Here is an 18669-nt window from a genome sequence, read left to right on the forward strand (position 1 = left end):
GAACAACCCCCTATCATCTTGGTCACTCTTCTCTGTACCTTTTCTAAATTCTGCTGAACACAAATTTTCAAAGATTAGGTCGCACCATGGAGAGATACAGAGGCATTATGATATTCTGTTTTCTTCTCCATTCCCTTCCTAATAATCCCTAGCATTCTATTTGCTTTCTTGGCTGCTGCCAAGCACAGAGCATAAGATTACAACGTATTTTCCATGACGACATCTAGATCCTTTTCCTGAGTGGTGACTTCTCATACAGGACCTTGCATTATGTGGCTATAATTTGGGCTGCTCTTCCCTAAGTGCATCACTTTGCACTTATCTACCTTAAAATTTGTCATTTGCATGCCCAGTCTTGCAATGTCCTCTTGTGGTTTGACAACTTTGAATAGTTTGTCATCGGCAAATCTGATTGCCTCACTTGTTCCCATTTTCAGGTCCTTTATGAATATATTAAAGCATCAGTCTCAGAACCAATAGACCCCTGGGGCACTCTGCTATTTACCTTTTTAAACTGGGGTTGACTGTTGCTTGGTTTTTGATTGTAAATATTACTACCCTTATCATAAGGATTGGGGGTAACTGCACAAGCTACTCTTAAAAGGAACTTGGGGTGACCTACACAGTGTGGCAGATATGACCATAAGAAGCTTGCTGGGCAGACTGGATGGACCATTTGGTTCTATTCTGCCATCATTACTATGTAGCGTACACTAAAAAAAGCTGCAGCATAGTTCAGAGAAAGGATATATAGTTACCTGTAACAGATATTCTCCAAAGGACAACAGGATGTCAGTCCTTACAAGTGGGTGACATCTGAAGGAGCCCAGCCTGGAACTTTTTATAATCAAAGTTCCTGTAGCTGACTGTGCCTCACTGGGCAGGTACAGCATGCTGTTTTATGCTATGCATCCATGCAGGGGGCCCCATCTTCAGTCTTTTCTTAGCTTACATGAGAAGTGTGTGTGTGTGTGGGGGGGGGGGGGGGGGTGAGGGCTGACAGCCTGCTGTTCTCAAAGTACACTTGTTACAGGTAGGAAACTGATCTGAGGACAAGCAGTATGGTAGCCCTCACTTGTAAAGGAATCCCTAGCTACAGACTATTGCAAATGAAAAAAAAAAAAAGGGGGAACAGAACAGTTCCAACAGGCACAACTGGTTTTGTGACCAATATGCCTCTTTTCTTAAGAACATAAGAAAATGCCATACTGGGTCAGACCAAGGGTCCATCAAGCCCAGCATCCTGTTTCCAACAGTGGCCAATCCAGGCCATAAGAACCTGGCAAGTACCCAAAAACTAAGTCTATTCCATGTAACCATTGCTAATGGCAGTGGCTATTCTCTATATTTTCTTATGAAGGGCAGCCCACAACAAAACACAGACCATAAGGGAAATTGGCGTTGTGTTTTGTACCTTAAAGAGATTCCAGTCTAGCTGAACCTCCTGTTGCGCCAGGAGTTCCTGTTCAAACAATAGTGCAATCTGAATGTGTAGAGAGCTCCATATTACAGCTTTGCAGATCTCCTCCCATGGAGGAAAATCTTAGGTGGGCTATCAACACTGCCATGGCTCCAACACTATGAACCTTGGCATGATCCACTGGTCATAAACAGAAGATGCAATTTGCTAGCCAATTGGATAAGGCATATTTAGCAAGAGAAATCCCCAGTTTGTTGGTGTCATATGAAACAAAACTGGGTGGACTTTCTATGAGCTTAAGTTGTTCCAGGTAGAAGGCCAAGGCTCTCTTGCAGTCCAAACTGTGCAATCTCATTGTCCTTGGACAACATGTGGCCTGGGAAAAATGTTTAAAGGACTGACTGGTTAAAATGAAATTCCAAAACCACTTTATCACAAAAAAATACAAAAATAAAAAAAAAATAAAAAATTGGTATAAGGTGGATCATGTGCATTAAAGTCACTGCCACCATAAGTATGATCTTCCAGGTCAGATACGTCAAGCCACAGCCTGTCTCCACAGTCCTGCTCTATTTTGAGGAGGTTTGAGCCCCTACAGATAATCGCTAACATCTGGTGCAGCTCTTGAGTCCATCAATGTTGATGCAGATTCAAATGGGCCATTCTTACAGTGACTGGGACCAACACCCAGGGATGTTATGCAATGTCCCCAGGCATAGGACACACCTATCTTTGACCCTTTCACACAGGGCACATCATTTAAAATAAATTAAGCAAAAATCAAAATGACTGACAAAGTAATTGATGCATCTTGGTGCCAGGATGTGACAAAAACACCCACACAATTTACACAATACTGAAAAGCCTAGGTGAGGACACTAAAAAGGGGTAGAAAAAAAAAAAAAGCCACACAGCCCCCCACAGCAAGTTATGCCTGCCTGAAATATGGACTGAAAAATCCTGAGGGGAACCCCTAAACACACAAAGGAGTATGAAGATTAACAGTGGGCTTCACAGGGGACCCAAAAAAAAAAAGTCCCTGTATGGACACATGGTATTATAAACACACTCCAGTGAGGCACCATCTATGTTCTAGAAGTGACAAGTCCCAGGCTGGGTGCCACGGGATGAAGCCACCCACTTGTGAAGAGTGTAAACCAGTAGCTTCCTTTCTTAGTGGCACATCTTAGTACAGGGTCAAAAAAAGGTTGAGAAATCCACCCCCAAACAAGATAATCAGTTAGAACACAAGAACATAAGAAATTGCCATGCTGGGACAGACCAAGGGTCCATCAAGCCCAGCATCCTGTTTCCAACAGAGGCCAAAAACCAGGCCACAAGAACCTGGCAATTACCCAAACACTAAGAAGAACCCATGCTACTGATGCAATTAATAGCAGTGGCTATTCCCTAAGTATAATTGATTAATAGCCATTAATGGACTTCTCCTCCAAGAACTCATCCAAACCTTTTTTTAAACCCAGCTACACTAACCACATCCTCTGGCAACAAATTCCAGAGCTTTATTGTGCATTGAGTGAAAAAGAATTTTCTCCGATTAGTCTTAAATGTGTTACTTGCTAACTTCATGGAATGTCCCCTAGTCCTTCTATTATTCGAAAGTGTAAATAACCGAGTCACATCTACTCGTTCAAGACCTCTCATGATCTTAAAGACCTCTATCATATCCCCCCCAGTCGTCTCTTCTCCAAGCTGAACAGCCCTAACCTCTTCAGCCTTTCCTCATAAGGGAGCTGTTCCATCCCCTTTATCATTTTGGTTGCCCTTCTCTGTACCTTCTCCATCGCAACTATATCTTTTTTTGATATGCGGCGACCAGAATTGTACACAGTATTCAAGGTGCGGTCTCACCATGGAGCGATGCCATTTGCAAATGGCATTTGCTCCTCTGAAACTGAACCACAGCTTGAGGAGGGGTAGGGATGCAGGGGGAAAATAAGAGTTGTGCATGAATTAGAAGACAGTTAAAAAGTACACACATTTTGACAGATTAGCTTATGATTAAGTGCATGTTCTAACTACTCACTCCTTGGAGTCCTTGAAACTGGATTGATGGTCTTGAGGGTGTTGCCTTCTGTAAATAAAACAAAAGCCACCATTAAATTTGTTTAGTACCAGAGCAATAGGAAAGTCAAACTGCAACAAGTAATCTGTTTGTTATCCCATACTAAGTTTACCCTGAATCCATGTGCTAAATCAGATTGTAATGGCCCAGTTCATGCACTAAAAGGTGGGGGGGGGGGGGGGGGGGGGGGGGGGGGGGGGGGGGGGGGGGGGGGGGGGTCAAGCAGACCAAAGCAAGGAGATTATAAATAAACTTGTGGGTTGGAGGGAGAGGGGAGGTTATGTAAATGCCAGTTTGAATAGCCAAGTTTTTAGTTTTATATTAAATGACAAGATGAGGGTGCTTTGGCTAGGTCAGCATCTCTCCCAAGCATGTATGCTCTCAGGCAACAAGGGGTCTCCAGCCCAGTCACTATCATTAAGGTCATGGATCAGTGCTCACCATAGCTTGGATCATGTGACTCAACAGGAATTCAGTCACATCCTTTGCTGGAATTACCAACACTTTTCCCTGCCTGAGGACATCTGCTATTCTAAGCTCCTAGACAATTTGGTAAAAACAAAAAAACACAAACTACATTTTTCAGAAGAAAGCAGATTCGAAAACAGGTTTTCTGTCTTCTGCGAATAGACATAGCTGGCCACTGATCTGGGGGGGGGGGGGGCAGCCCAGAGAGTACGGATGTCTGGCACATGCTCCCTTGCCCATAGTGGGGCTTTGCTGGGGGAGGCTGGCTGAAGCCTGAGGGTTCGCTGTTGACTAGAGCGACCCTGTCAGCTGGCACATGTTGTACATGTCTGAGAGGCAGGAGGGTAGCAGTTTTTCCGATGGTAAAAGGACTTCCTGGAACCCTGCTGTGAGGATTTCCTAATTGAGGATAGCAGGTCTGAGATACTCACAGAGAGGTGTTGCAGGGTTTTGTGGTGGTCTTTTAATTGGGCCACTGTGTCCCTAACCTTATCTCCAAAAAGATTTTCCCCCATGCAGGGCAGGTCTGCCAGCTTCTCCTGGACATTGTAGATTGACCACACCTCATGTTTGCCCATTGGTTCATATACAGTGGTAGGACATGATACAGGTGATGAGCATGGCACCATGAAAAACCTTCCTACCTAGAGCATCCAAGGCTCTGTGTTTCTGACCTGGCATTGAGGGCAGACTCCACCACCAGACTGGTGTGGGAGGTGGCACCTATCAACACTCAAGAGTTTGTTGCACCAGGTAAATGGCATCCGCCTTCCAAATGACTGGAGGAATGGACACAAGGAGCTCCCAGAGGAGCAGTTCCTTGAAAATCTCATGGACTGGGACAGTCACTATCTCCTTTGGGGCATTGACAAACTGAAGGACCTCCGGCATTTTGATGGAATGAGATGGCTTCTGCCATAGCCCAGACAGAGCCCACAAAGTAGAGATCCTCCAGGGGAGATAGATGCCTTTCCCCCGGCGGAGACGGCTTGGAAAGAAGATCATCCAAGTGCTCCAAGGAAGGCTCAGATGTGTCGTTTTCCCAGGGATTATGGGATCTCCTCCTTGCTAAGGTCCCTCTCCAAGCCTCTCGCTTTTGGCATTGAGATCAGATAGTCCGGTAATGGGGAACTCTGGCCACAGCACTAATGGCCCTGAGAACACCGTCAGCACCACAGGTTTTTCCTCCTCGAAGAGCCAGTTAATGGGAATCGCTCCAGAGGGGGGCATCAGTGGCCACCAGCTGCATCAGAAGTCAAAAGGTTTTTACTCCATGCTTCCAAGCAGGTTCAGTTCAGCTCCCAGACACTTTTCTGTTACTCTAGGTTGCCAATCTTCTACATGCACATCTACCAATACCACAGATTGCAAGAAACGTCAGGATGGTTGTAAGAGCGATTCACATTTCATCAGCATGCCCAAGACAAGTGTGGCTCCTTTGCCTCCTTCGGCTGTATGAAGCGACCGATTCCTCTGGAGATGTCCCAGTCCCTAAAATACACAAACAAATGGCAGCCATCTCTGCCCCTCACAGCATGGATGTTGAATGCATCATGATTTCCTCACTGCTATTTCCTAAAGTAGAAAAAACAAACAACTTGTCTTGGCCAGGAAAGCTTATGGCTTCAAATGGAAAAAAAAAAAAGGTTTTCAGCCTGGTGCCAGTCTGGATTTCTGGACCCATTCACTTGTAGTCCAAGGGATCTTCTCAGCTACTTGTCTTCCCTTTCATGTCCTCCGTGACAATGCACCTTCACGCCATTCCAGTGTACCTTCACCAGATAGGGGGTGCTTAAATATTAATCCTCTGGTATCCAATTTTATGGAAGGACTGTGGCACACCACCTCTCATGCCTTGGGATCTTAATGTTTTAACTTAGTTTATGTAGTCTCTTTTTGAACCTCTGGAGTTAGCCCCTTTCTTGTAAAAAAATTTTTTAAAGGAGCTGTTTCAAGTTGCCGTCATGACAGGTCAGTGAATTAGAAGCTTTGGTGTCTAACTCGCCTTATCTCCAGTCATTCCTCGGCACGGTGATCCTTCATATTCATTCTAAGTTCCTTCTTAAAGTGATGTCGGCATTACACATTAGCAGGAAGAACCATGGTTTGATTTATTTTCCCAAGACCTCATGCTCATTAAGGCTCTTCATTCTTTGGACCACAGGAGAACCTTGGCCTACTATTATTTAAGAAGAACTCAACCTCATCGATAAGCTTCTCAGTTTGTCTCTTAATCGACTAGGAGTGGCAGGGGGGGGAACGACACCAAAAAAACCTGTCAAATTGGCTAGTGGACTATATTGCAGTTGTGTGCTAGCTGGTCAACAAATGAGACCATCAAGGTTCATTAAGCAAGAGACATAGCAACTTCAGTGATTCGCCTTCAGACTGCCTCAATTGAACACATCTGCAAAGCTGCAGCTTGATCAACTACATAACTGTTTCCCACTGCTGCCTGGCCAGCATATTGAGAGATGAGAGTTTTGTGCAACCGCTTTGCCCAGTAGTCCACTCTCAACAAGTGGGATTGGGTTGCTTGTTCAGCAAGTGCTCTGCCATACAAAAAACTCAGCTTGGGACTCCCCATGTGTAAATGGCTAATCCAGCCTTGCTATTCATCCATCTCCCCAAGAGTCAACTAATTCGCTAAAGCTTCCTAAGTTCTGACTTGGACAGAGGGGCTCATGAGGCAAACACGTGGGAACCACTGTGCATGCTCTGTAAACTTTATGGAGCTCAGACATGGATTTGTTCAGCTTATCCAATGACATCACCCAAGTGTCATGGCTAATTCATCCTGTAGTCTACAGGTAATACAAGATTGCTATGTACATTGTTACTAAATAGATTTCCTTTAGGATATAAACAATTTAGAAAAGCAATTTCATAGTATCAAATTGTAAAAAATCTTTAAAGGAATGGGATTAAAACAAACATTTGCAAAAGATTGGCAGGATAAGCATCATTTTAGGCCTTAGGCTGTTCCTCGGCTCTATGATGCCACATTACCATCAAGATGTCCTGCTGCTCAAAGGCTTTCAAGCCAAAGTAAATTAGGTGTTCATTTGTTTTGTAACAGGTTTGATTGGTAATATCAGGCGTTAAGCTACTAGTAATCAAATCTGTATTACAAGATTATGCAAATCTGTTTCAGAAATAAATATTCTACTTCAAAATCAAGAATCTTGGCCCATGTGTGAACTTTTTTCAAACACAGCAACACTGAACATGATCAGCAGAGTATTTGACAAACAGATTCAGGATAATATCCTCTCAAAACTATGCCACTGGATTCAAGAGACTGAACTGTTCTAGCCTTTAGATATATCCAACCACCAAGGCAAAAGGAGGAATAGTCAAGGTGTACAAACTGAAAAAGAGCTAGTTAATTAAATATTCAATCAACTGGTGCTTAATCAAAATCAGATTCCTTACTCCTAAAGGAGAAAGAGACCTCAATGTAGTTGGAGCATACACATCTTTGTAATCAAGGGTCTGAAAAAACCCTAAAATTGTACTTCTCTCTAAAAATTTGTATGAAAACTTAAGAACTTCTTAGCATAACTGCAAAGCTGTAAGTAGTAAAAACAATTATCTGCCAGACAGAAAAGATAAGAGCCTTGAATAATAAATCTGCTCCAAAATAACTATATTTCAAATTTACTTATAGCATCAAAACCATTTTAAAAACGGAGCACAGCTCTCCAATTCATCTTTGCAGCGCAAAAAAAATATTAAGACGCTCAAGCATGCACAGTGATATGTTTACATGCATGTTGCACATCATATTCAAAACTCACCAAGGTTGCATCAGTTGCTCATTAATTAATTGACAAAGTGCTTTCTAATCAGGGCATTAATTCATAAATAAAACTTATCACAAAATCTAAAGAAAAAGACGACCACAAATGTCTGTTTGAACTAACAATTGTCCTGTCAATTTAGTCATTTGTTTTCATTGCCCTTTTTTTTTTTTTTTTTTAAATCACAGTGCTCCAATTACTTCAAACATGTAAACCTGCCACATTCCCAAAATGTGTGTCCTCAAAATTCTCTTCGTTTTGGGGAATGAGAGAGACATCAGGAGAGGCTGGAACAGCTCCAGGACTGCCGTTTGCTGGATTGTCTTGGGGTGAGGAGGGAACACTGTCTTGATCCTCTTCTGCTTAACCATTAGAGGAAATAAGGCAAGGGGAAAAACACCTGGGCAAACAGGAATGTCTCAGCACCTTCTCTCATGGTGCCATCTTGGTCTCTGCCTACCTTCAAAAGTTTTTTTTGTTTTTAATTGAATTTTTTACATTAATACACAAACATTGAGAGAGAAAAACAGGAAGTATAAAAGGAAATAATATTTTCTAATACAAATATCCTCCATAAGTCACAATATTATATTTATACCCCTTAGTTACAAGAAATCAGTAGGGGGGAGGGGGGGGGGGGGGTTACAATACTACCAAGAATGAGTCAGTAGAAAAATACAAGAAAAAAAAACAAAACGACTGAGATTGTCTACTTATAGGCAAACTGTATTGCATGTGTCACTTAGGGTGCGTATCAATGAAAAACAAATCACAGCTGCGAAGGTTCAAAGAATGTGTTACATCTTGAAATTTAATAACACATTTACACAGATAAAGTATATTTCAAACATTATTAGAGCCTCAGATCTCATATTCAAAATTTCTCTTCTTTCCTATGTTGCCCTAGTGATATCCGGGTACATCCATACTTTGTCCATAAAACATTGTTTTGTTACGAAAAAAAACATCCTGAATATATTATTTTTCTCGGTAATGAATGCAAACGTCACAAGAAGTACCCCTCTTCTGGTAACCTCAAAATCCTGTGATAGCTCTAGCAGATCTGTAATGTTTAGTTGTTGGTTTTCCCCATTTCCTTGTGTTTTTTCTAAGGCCTTCTGTGGCAGGTAGTACACTTTAGTAATTAAAGGAGCTGCTTTAGATGGAATTTTAAAAATCTCCTTCAAATAATTCTTAAACATATCCATTGCCGATACTTGACGGATTATAGGAAAATTTAAAACCCTTATATTTAAACTTCATAGTGAGCTTTCTGTGTTTTCAATTTTTTTCTACTTTCAATACATTCTGATTGAAAAATAACAAAATTTAATACAATTTCGATAATCTTTTCCTCTACTACTTGCATCTGTCTATAATCCGCTCTTCATTATTCAGGGAACGTTTATTCGTTTCCAAAAAAGATCTAAAAGTATTAACAGTTGCTGCTTCAATCGCAGCTAGAGCATTCCCATATAGATTCCATTGTTATCACAGCCGGTTTAACAAGAAAAGTAGTTAAAACCGGTGTATGCTCACCCAATTTCGTGGCTGCAGTTCCAGTGTCCCGTGAAGTTTCCAGCTCTGGAGTAGCGGAGCCGACATCCTCAACAATAAGAGGTACATATGTTCTGATTAGGGGTACTAGATTCACCCGTTTGGGAAAATCCTTTTGTTCCCTCTCTTGTTGCTCCAGAACCGCTCTCCTTTTGAGCTCCAGGCTCCTTCAGGTTGACCAGGGAAGCCAACCCTACAGCCTCGCTCTGTTCTCAACTGCTAGGGTGGGGATGGAGTCTCTGGCACACCGGGACTTAATGAAAGCTCGTCAGCCATTAGGGAGGATGCTCGCTCCGCGTCTCCTCCTCCATGGCCTCGCTCCCGGCTCTTTCGGTGTTGATACAAAGAAGGTCTGAATAGATGGCTTCTGATGCTTTGAACTCCAGTCAGCTGCCAGGCTCTCTTGAAGCCTGGCCTTATGCTTTATGTAAGGCATGTAGAGGAGCAGAAAAAAACAAACAAAAAAAAAAAAAAAAACACACCACTCCAAGAAAGCAGGTAATAGGTATAAGGCACCAGCCAGTCCTTCTCAGACCTCTCAGTCTGCAGCCATCTTGGCTCCACCTCCCACCTTCAAAAGTTTTTAAATCATAAAGTTCCACGGAAGATAAATTGTTTTTACTCTAACATGTTGGGTTTCAAGTAAAATAATATCTTGTAAGACCAGCTTTTTAAAAAAGTATGTATAACTGGATCCAAAGGACTGAAGGAAACGAGTTCTAAAGAATCTCAACCGGTCAGCTCATCCCTGGGAGTTCCACAAGGCTCCTCCCTATCCCCTACCCTTTTCAACATATACCTTCTCCCACTATGCCAGCTCCTTTCCAACCTAAAGCTAACACTACATATACGCAGATGTGCAAATACTTATTCCGATTACAGACTCCCTTCACAATACCCTCTGCTTCTGGAACAATTGTCTCAAATCAATTAACCACCTGCTCACAAGCCTTAACCTCATACTTAACACTAATAAGACGGAAATCCTCCTCATCTCTCAGGATGCCAATCATGTTACTGCTAACAATCTGCTTTCCACAATGCAACCCCCTCTAGCCACACAAGTAAGAAACCTCAGAATCATCATGGATAATCAGCTAAACCTAAAAAAATGTATCCACACCACCACGAAGGATGAGACCGCTCCTCCACTTCCAAGATTACCGCACCGTTCTTCAAACGGTCATTTTCTCAAAAATTGACTATTGCAACGCATTTATCGGGCTCCCAGCAAATTCCATCAAACCCTTACAGATGTTGCAAAACGCCACAGCAAGGATTCTGACTAAGACCAATAAAAGGGACCATATCACACCCATCCTACGGAACCTGCATTGGCTCCCAATCAAGTTCAGAATCATGTACAAAGTCAACCACAATACTGCTCCACTGGACCTTACTATCCCACTTCGTCCGCACTTACCCTCCAGACCAGTAAGATCTGCCTACAGAGACACCCTCGTCGCTCCCCCCGCAAAAAGCACATTAAGGAACCGAGCTCTTTCCACAACTGGCCCGCAGCAATGGAATGCTCTCCCACCAGATCTTCGGCGCGAACATTGCCCGATTACCTTCAAAAAAGACACTCAAAACCTGGCTATTTGAGCAAGTTTTCCTTTAATTTCACTCGTGCATTCCACATCCACTCTTCAGAAGATGAGTTCCTTATACAGGTCCACTGTGTTCATGACACCTTCAATTCCGCAAGTTCCCTAGACATAAGACTCTTCAGCTGTTTAGGCACCCTTTAGGTACAGTCAATTTGTTCAGTTCTTTATCCTCCGGCTCTCTGGAACAGCCCGTTCTTCTTTTCCCCGGTTGATCCCAGTTTAATGTATCCCTTGTTGTGATGTAATGCATTCTTACATGCCAGTTCACATTCTATTGTAAACCGAAGTGATGTGTAATTTTTTACATGAATATCAGAATATAAAAATGCTAAATATTGTTAAGAATCAAAAGAATATGAATTAAGTTATGTTGTGAAAAATATCAATATAGATTTATCACTCTCTCAAGGTCAATACATAGTTGAAAAGGATCACAAGGAGCTGCTGGTACAAATGAAAAACCTCTGGATAAGACCTTCTCTTCACCTATGGCAAGCAACTAATCCAATAAGATTGGTAACTACAGATTCTGGTAGTTGTTCTGAGCAGCCAACAAATGTTCAACTACACCATAGTTAGCACACCTACGTGTCAGAGATCTTTTCATTCTTTATGTGCAAGTAATCTCATTTAGCCAACTAAGCACCGAATGACTGAATCTTTAAGGGAAGTTCCCCCCCCCCCCCCCCCTCAGTGTGATTGCAGTGTGTGTTAGAACTGGCAGAATCTGTCAGAGTTCCCTTAATATACCAGGTTGTATGGTAGTTACCTTTCTTCTTTGCCAATCCTCTTCTATAAAAAACCCGTGAGTGATATTTACTGTACTACCTTATGAAACCCTACCAACTAAACTAGTAGCCCTTCAATACCTTGGTTGCTGATTTCCTCAGCCACTTTCCACCCGCGTCTTACAATTCCACTTACATACTTTTCACTTCTCTGCTCATGCCTTTACAGTTCTAACTACCTACTCGCCTTGCTTCTCAGTTCAGATATTATTCCGTATATTTAAATGCTAGTTTTTGCATTTACCTTGACTTTTTTTTTTTTAATTTTAAAGCGATACTGGCTCCCTATTCCTCTTATATACTCTCAGCAAAGATGTCACCCCTACTGTACCACATTTTATTTTATACTTTACCACAATATTTGTCCCTACTTTGCCAGTATCTCAAGGTACTCTCCCCAATCTAAAAAGTTGGGACTCGACATCTAGGACCCTCACTTGCGACTCCTCATATATCCACTGTCTAAAGACAAAGTTAAAAAAGGAAAGGCACAGAATTTAGTTACCATAAAGCTAGAAAGGCCAAAAACCCTTTTCACAGGGATTTAATACAATCAGAAGTTGAAGCATGTTCACTGTAGAAATAGTGCGCGCAATTTATAAAAAATTCAAAAGCAGATTTTATAAAAATAGTCTATTTCTAAAAGATTTCAAACCACAGAGAGAAGGGCACAAATTTACTTGAAGAGTTCACTCATTAGCCTAGTTTCCAAAACGAAATGGAGACTTTACTGACCTGATAATTTTGTTTTCCTTAGTGCAGACAGATGGACCCAGGACTATGGGTTTATGCTCCCCTGCCAGCAGATGGAGACTGAGCAAGCTGACATCACAATATATACAAATAACCCTGCAGTGACCCCAGCCTGCCAGTATTCTCTTCAAAAGCAACTGTGGACAGACTAGCAAAAAACTTGATTAAAACAATTGAAAAACATAACCAGAAATTTACTCAACCAACCATAAACACTGAATTCACATAAGATTCTAGGTACTACAAGCTAGGAACAAGATGAACACTTACCAGTAATCCCTTAGGACCCAGAGCCCCACAGAAGAACTATTGACATTCATGCGGCAGCCAAGGGCAGGAAACTGAGTCCATCTGTCTACACCAAGGAAAAACAAAATCATCAGGTAAGTAATTTCTCCATTTCCTAGCGTGTAGACAGATGGACTCAGGACCAGTGGAATGTACCAAAGCTACTCCCCAACAGGGTGGGAGGCTGCTCGTGGTCCAGTCAACACCGCACGTGCAAAGGCTGCATCCTCCTGGGCCTGCACATCCAGATGATAAAACCTGGAAAGAGTACATGAGGACCACATTGCAGCTCGGCCGATAGAGTCCTAAACCGAGTAGGCAATGGCTTTCCAGCATCTGCATATGCAGCTGTGACCACCTCCTTAATCCAATGAGCTTATGGTAACCTGCAAAGCTGGAGCGCCCTGCTTACTCCCGCCATGGAGAACCAACAGGTGATCTGTCTTTCAAAAAGACTCAGAGACCTCCAGAAACCTCACAACAAGATGTTTAACACCAGAGGAGCTCAAAAGGCAAAACTCCTCTGCATCCCTGAACTTATCCAGGGAAGGCAATGAGATGGACCGATTCAAATGAAATGTTTGAGACTACTTTGGGCAAAAAGGATAGAACAGTACACAGCTGTAATGCCCTCAGAGTCACTCGAAGGAATGCCTGCAGCTCAAAAATCCGACATGCAGAACATACAGCCACCAGAAATACAGTCCTCAATGTCAACAACTATAAGGAAAGGCTACACAGTGGTCAGAACGTAGGGCCCGCCAAGAAGTCCAGCACCAAATTAAGACTCCACAATGGAACCGGTAACCTCAAGGGAAGCTTAAGGTGCTTTACTTCCTTAAAAAAAAAAACAACCCCAAAAAACAGTCTACATCAGGATGAGACAAGGAGACAACATTCACCAGGCATCTGAAAGGGCCAAGCCTTTATTCAATCCATCCTGCAAAAAATCCAGAATAAGAGTGATCTTAATTGAACGAGGGAGAACACCCTGCTCCTCACAAAAACAAAACAAAAAACCCCACACTCCGAATCCGCACATAAACAAAGGAAGTGGAGAACTGGCGAGCACGGAGTAATGTGACAATCACTCCAGAGGAATAACCATGCTTTAACAGGCAAGCCCTCTCAAGGGCCAAACCATAACACAGAATCAAGTCAGATCCTCGTGAAGAACAGATCCATATGCAGCGGAAGACAAAGGGGGGCCCTCCATCAGGAGTCATTGCAAATCTGCATACCACGGATGCCTGGGCCAGTCCGGCACCACCAGGAGTACTAGCCCCCTGTGGCTTTCGATCTTGTGAATTATCCTGCCCAGCAAGAGCACAAAGGCAGGCATAAAGTAAACTGTCTTCCGGCCAAACCTGTAAGGACATCTATTCCCAGGGACTACGGATCTCTCCTGCAACTGTAGAAGCAAGGAACCTTCGTATTTCGAGAAGTCACCAGCAGGTCTAGCAACGAAAGGCCCAGCGATCCACAATCAGCTGTAACATCTCGGCTGACAAAACATTCTCCTGGGTCCAGACTCTCCCTGCTGAGGAAGTCCGCTCTTACATTGTCTTTTCTTGCACTGAGAGACCTGCGGATGACCTTCTGCGCCTTCCATCAGCTGGCCTATTTCCTGCAACAATTGCTGGCTCTTGTTCTTCCCTGGTAATTGATATAGGCCACCATAGTCTGGTTGTCTGACATCACGCAAACCGCTTGATTCTGCAGCCTGTGGCTGAACTAAAAAAAAAGCATGTCAGCCGTACCACCAGGGCCTCCAGGCAATTAATGTTCCAGTGGGACTCTTTGGCTTTCCAGTGCCCCTATGCAGTTAACCCCAGACAGTGAGCCGCCCCCCCCCAACCGTGGAGACTTGCATCTGTCGTGAGTACCAGACAGGCCAGAGAGGACAAGAGAACTCCCTTTCTCAGATGATCCTCCTACAACCACCACTGGAGGCGGATGCAGATCTCCATTGGCAAGTGGAGCAGAACCACAATCTTGAGACTGCGGGTTCCAGTGAGAAAGAAAGCACATGTGCGCCCTTGCCCATGGCACTTCCAGGAGAGTTCCATCAAACAGTATCTGTAGGTAGGACCACACCTCCGGCATATGGTGTTCAACTGAAGCACTTAAGACAGTCTCTGGCTCCGAACTTCCAGTAGGAAAACTCTGTCCTATCCCATAACAAAACAGACCCCCCAGATACTCCAATGACTGGGATGGTTGAAGATTGGTTGTGTGGTGAACCTGACCAAGAACAAACTCCTGCAATAAAGAGATCACCGTGTGTGTCACCAGGAGGCTCTCTTCCTGAGACTTGGCTCAAATCACTAATCATCCAAACATGGGTGCACCAGGATTCTTTGTTTCGCAAGGCCGCCACTACTACCAACATAATCTTGGAAAATGTTCTGAGAGCAATGGCAAGACCAAAAGGCAGCACCTGAAACTGATAGTGGTGCCCCAACACCATGAAGTGGAGACAGCATTGGTGTTCCAATCAGATGGGAATATAAAAGGTAAGCCTGACAGATCCAAGGAGGTCAGACATTCCCCCAACTGCACCGCCACAGTTACAGAGAATAAGGTTTCATTCAAAAATGAGTCACCTTCAAGTGATGGCGGACCCTCAATATCCAAGATGGGATAAAAGGAACCCTCCTTCTTGAGCTCAACAAAATAAATGGAACATCGCCCCATACTTTGAGACATGGGCACTGGAATCACAGCCCTCAGTCTGAGGAGCCTTTGCAGTGTGAATTCCACTGCCTGCTTCTTCCGTGGGGAGTGGCAAGGGAACACCATGAACACATCCTGAGGAATACTGCAAAATTCTAGTGCATACCCTTCGTGTATCACCTCCAGGACCCACTGGTCCGATGTGATCTCAACCCATCTTCGATGAGACAGACATCCCCCTATTTCCTGTTCCAGAAAGTGAGTCAGCAAACCTTTATTGGGAAGCTCAGGAAGGTCCACCACCCAGCAGCCCAAGAGAGAAGCGGGCTCGGGGACGAAAGACCAAGACCTACTAAAAGGCCATCTCTCTGTAGGGATGAAGACACCTGGACCCCTAGAAATGACCCCCTCATACCAAAGGGCCGCAGTGTGTCTTGTCCTCCAGCAATCGAGGCAACAGAGACTCGCCCCACTTAATGGCCAGTTTCTCCAACTCACTCCCAAACAAGAGCAAGCCTTTAAAGGGAGTCTTGGTAAAATTGGCTTTGGAAGCTGTATCAGCTGACCAATTTCGCAACCAGAGTTGATGCCTGGCAGCTATCACCTAAGCCACTCCTCTGGTCAAGGTCCAGACCAAATTATAGCCTGTATCTGCTAAAAAGATGGCAGCAGGCTCCATAACTGCTCTGGAATTCCCTCCAAACTTATCCTCCTGAGAGAGAAGCAGACAAGATCTCGCCACTAGGACACAACAGGAGGCAATCTGTAAATTCATCACCACTGCCTCGAAGGCTTGCTTAAGAGTAGCCTCAATCCTATCTTGTACAGCCTTCAAGGCCGCTCCTCCCTCTATGGGGAATTGTCGTCCACTTAGACCCAGCATATACCAGAGTATACACTTTGGGGAAAACGCAAATGCTCTCTCACAGCTGGGTCCAGGGGGTGCACATAAAAAAAGCACAACCATAAACTGAGTACAGGTCTGCAGAGCCAACAAACTGCGCACCGAAGGCCTATAGAGGGCAGAACATGCACAAGAGCATGCGAAAACGGCCATGGCATGCAAGAAAAAAAATGCTTAGTTGTGGGGCCTAGCCCATCAAGGGCCGCTCAACCCACCAGGCTGCCTTGTTCCCCAACCGTAACTGGAACTAATGTTGGCATGGCATGCCAAGAATGGAGGAAGTCCTGAAACCCTCTGTCTCCGATTCAAGGAAAAACAATTTTTTTTTAAACCTTGCCTGAACTCAGCACTTACTGGCTAAGTATAGAGACTGTCTCCAGCTGTGGGGGAAGAGGGCATCTGCAGTCACTGTCTTACTCTGCCTCCTGCACCCGCTGCCTTTCAGCTGAACTAGCAGCTGAGTCCACGCCAGGAAACCCAGATATTGGACCAAGGCACACCCGAGGGACCATGGAAATTGACTCAGGAATTCTCAACTGGGGGAAGGAACTTTAGGTATCACCACAGGAGACCGGGGCTCTCTTCCTGAATTTAGAGTTTCAAAATTTCTCCTTTCAAAAAGCTCAAAACAATCCCCATAGGGAGATGCATGTCCACCATCTGCTGAAGACTGAGAATACTGGCAGGCTAGGGTCACTGCAGGGCTATATATACTGTGACGTCCGCTTGCTCCGTCTCCATCTGCTGACAGGGGAACATAAATCCACTGGTCCTAAATCCATCTGTCTACATCCTAGGAAACTGGCCTTATAAGACATGCATGCCCTCTCCCATAAGAAATTGCCATACTGGATCAGACCAAGGGTCCATCAACCTCAGCATCCTGTTTCCAGCAGTGGCCAATCCAGGCTACAAGTACCCAAAAACTAAGTATATCCCATGCTACTGATGTTAGAAAATAGCCACTTCTATTACTAAGTCAATTTGATTAATAGCAGGTAATGGACTTCTCTCCAAGAACTTATCAAAACCTTTACACCCAGCTGTACTCCCAATAAACCTTTGAGCCAAGTAATAAAGACAAAAAACTCCTTGCTCACACTTTTCATGTGCTCGACCTTTATAATAATCCTCTATTTCCTATAGGTAAGTCATTCATCATCAATTTAAACCAGTCTTCACCAATAAATTCCCAAATTTTGGCAAAGTTAAAAATTAGTTTAAGCTGATTTTCACTCTATTTTCACCCTCATTTCAAAGCACATAGCTGCTTGTCTGCAGTGTTTTCCAGCATCTCTTCTGGGCTCTGATACTACATGCAGCAAAAAAGTGCAGGAGCAGCAGCCATGAACATATGACTACACTACAGGAAGGATACCAGATCCAAAGCTGGAGGCACTACTGAAGCTGCACAGGTCTAGGAGGGCTTTAAAAATAAGGAGCAGCAGTCACACTGGAGGAGAAGACCAGAATTGCTGCAACCACCACTGGAAAAGAATGAATCACTGCTGGAGCTACGCTAGAGAGGTGTCCAAAGTTGCTGTTGGGGGAAGAAGGCCACAGTTTGCTTAGCCTTAAACCCACAGGCAACACAAGTGCATGAAAAGAATAATTTTGCAGCTGACGGATAAGACTAGACTAAGCATAATTTTCTTAACCCTAATAGATGCTAAAATTGTCATAACTTGTTTAATGAGGATAAAGGGCAGGATGACTGACTGACATGGGTCTTAAGTCTTACACATTGTGTGATCCCCATAATTAATACTTGGTTTGTATCCTACAAGAAATGCTTTTAGTGCAGACAGTCCTAGGACTTGTTCTATAGGGAAAGGCCACATAGAAAGAACGAACAGAAAAGTAGCCTAAAATGGGCCCAAGTATTTCTTAAATTCCTTTGCAAATGTAGTGTGCTCTCTGGGGCAATCAGTATTTTTATTCACATTTCCTAATTTCAGAGCTAATATGTTTAGCCTTTTGCCAGAATGTCAAAAAATAACCACCACAACAGCCAAATCTACATATTCCTACCTACTTTTCAGTTTCTGATATTTGATCTCTTCCAAGTATGTCTTCTAGAGAAAAATGTGCCAAACTCTTAATTTGAAACTTTTAATGAATTTTTTTTTTTTTTAATTTGGAGAGCATGTGTGCGCCATCAGCCTTTAATGATTATATTGTTTAGTCATTGGTCTAGAAATATGAAAGGCACTCCTGTATGAATACTTAACCTTAGACCCAGATACTCCCCAGTTTAAATAATTGAGGATGTAGCAATTATACTCCATCATCAAGAACATCACATAATTATAGTCT

The 18669-nt window shown here is 43.5% G+C and overlaps 1 protein-coding gene across 1 annotated transcript in view; it reads right to left on the reverse strand.

The window, feature by feature from the left end:
* The window catches only part of ELL2 (elongation factor for RNA polymerase II 2), a 227552-nt gene that overhangs the window by 186334 nt on the left and 22549 nt on the right, over window positions 1-18669 (reverse strand). The window contains exon 2 of the mRNA XM_029572992.1: window positions 3468-3515. Within this exon, the coding sequence (XP_029428852.1) occupies window positions 3468-3515 (48 nt within the window). The remainder of the gene's footprint in view (window positions 1-3467; window positions 3516-18669) is intronic.

Source organism: Rhinatrema bivittatum, chromosome 1, assembly GCF_901001135.1.
Source record: "Rhinatrema bivittatum chromosome 1, aRhiBiv1.1, whole genome shotgun sequence".
NCBI lineage: Eukaryota > Metazoa > Chordata > Amphibia > Gymnophiona > Rhinatrematidae > Rhinatrema > Rhinatrema bivittatum.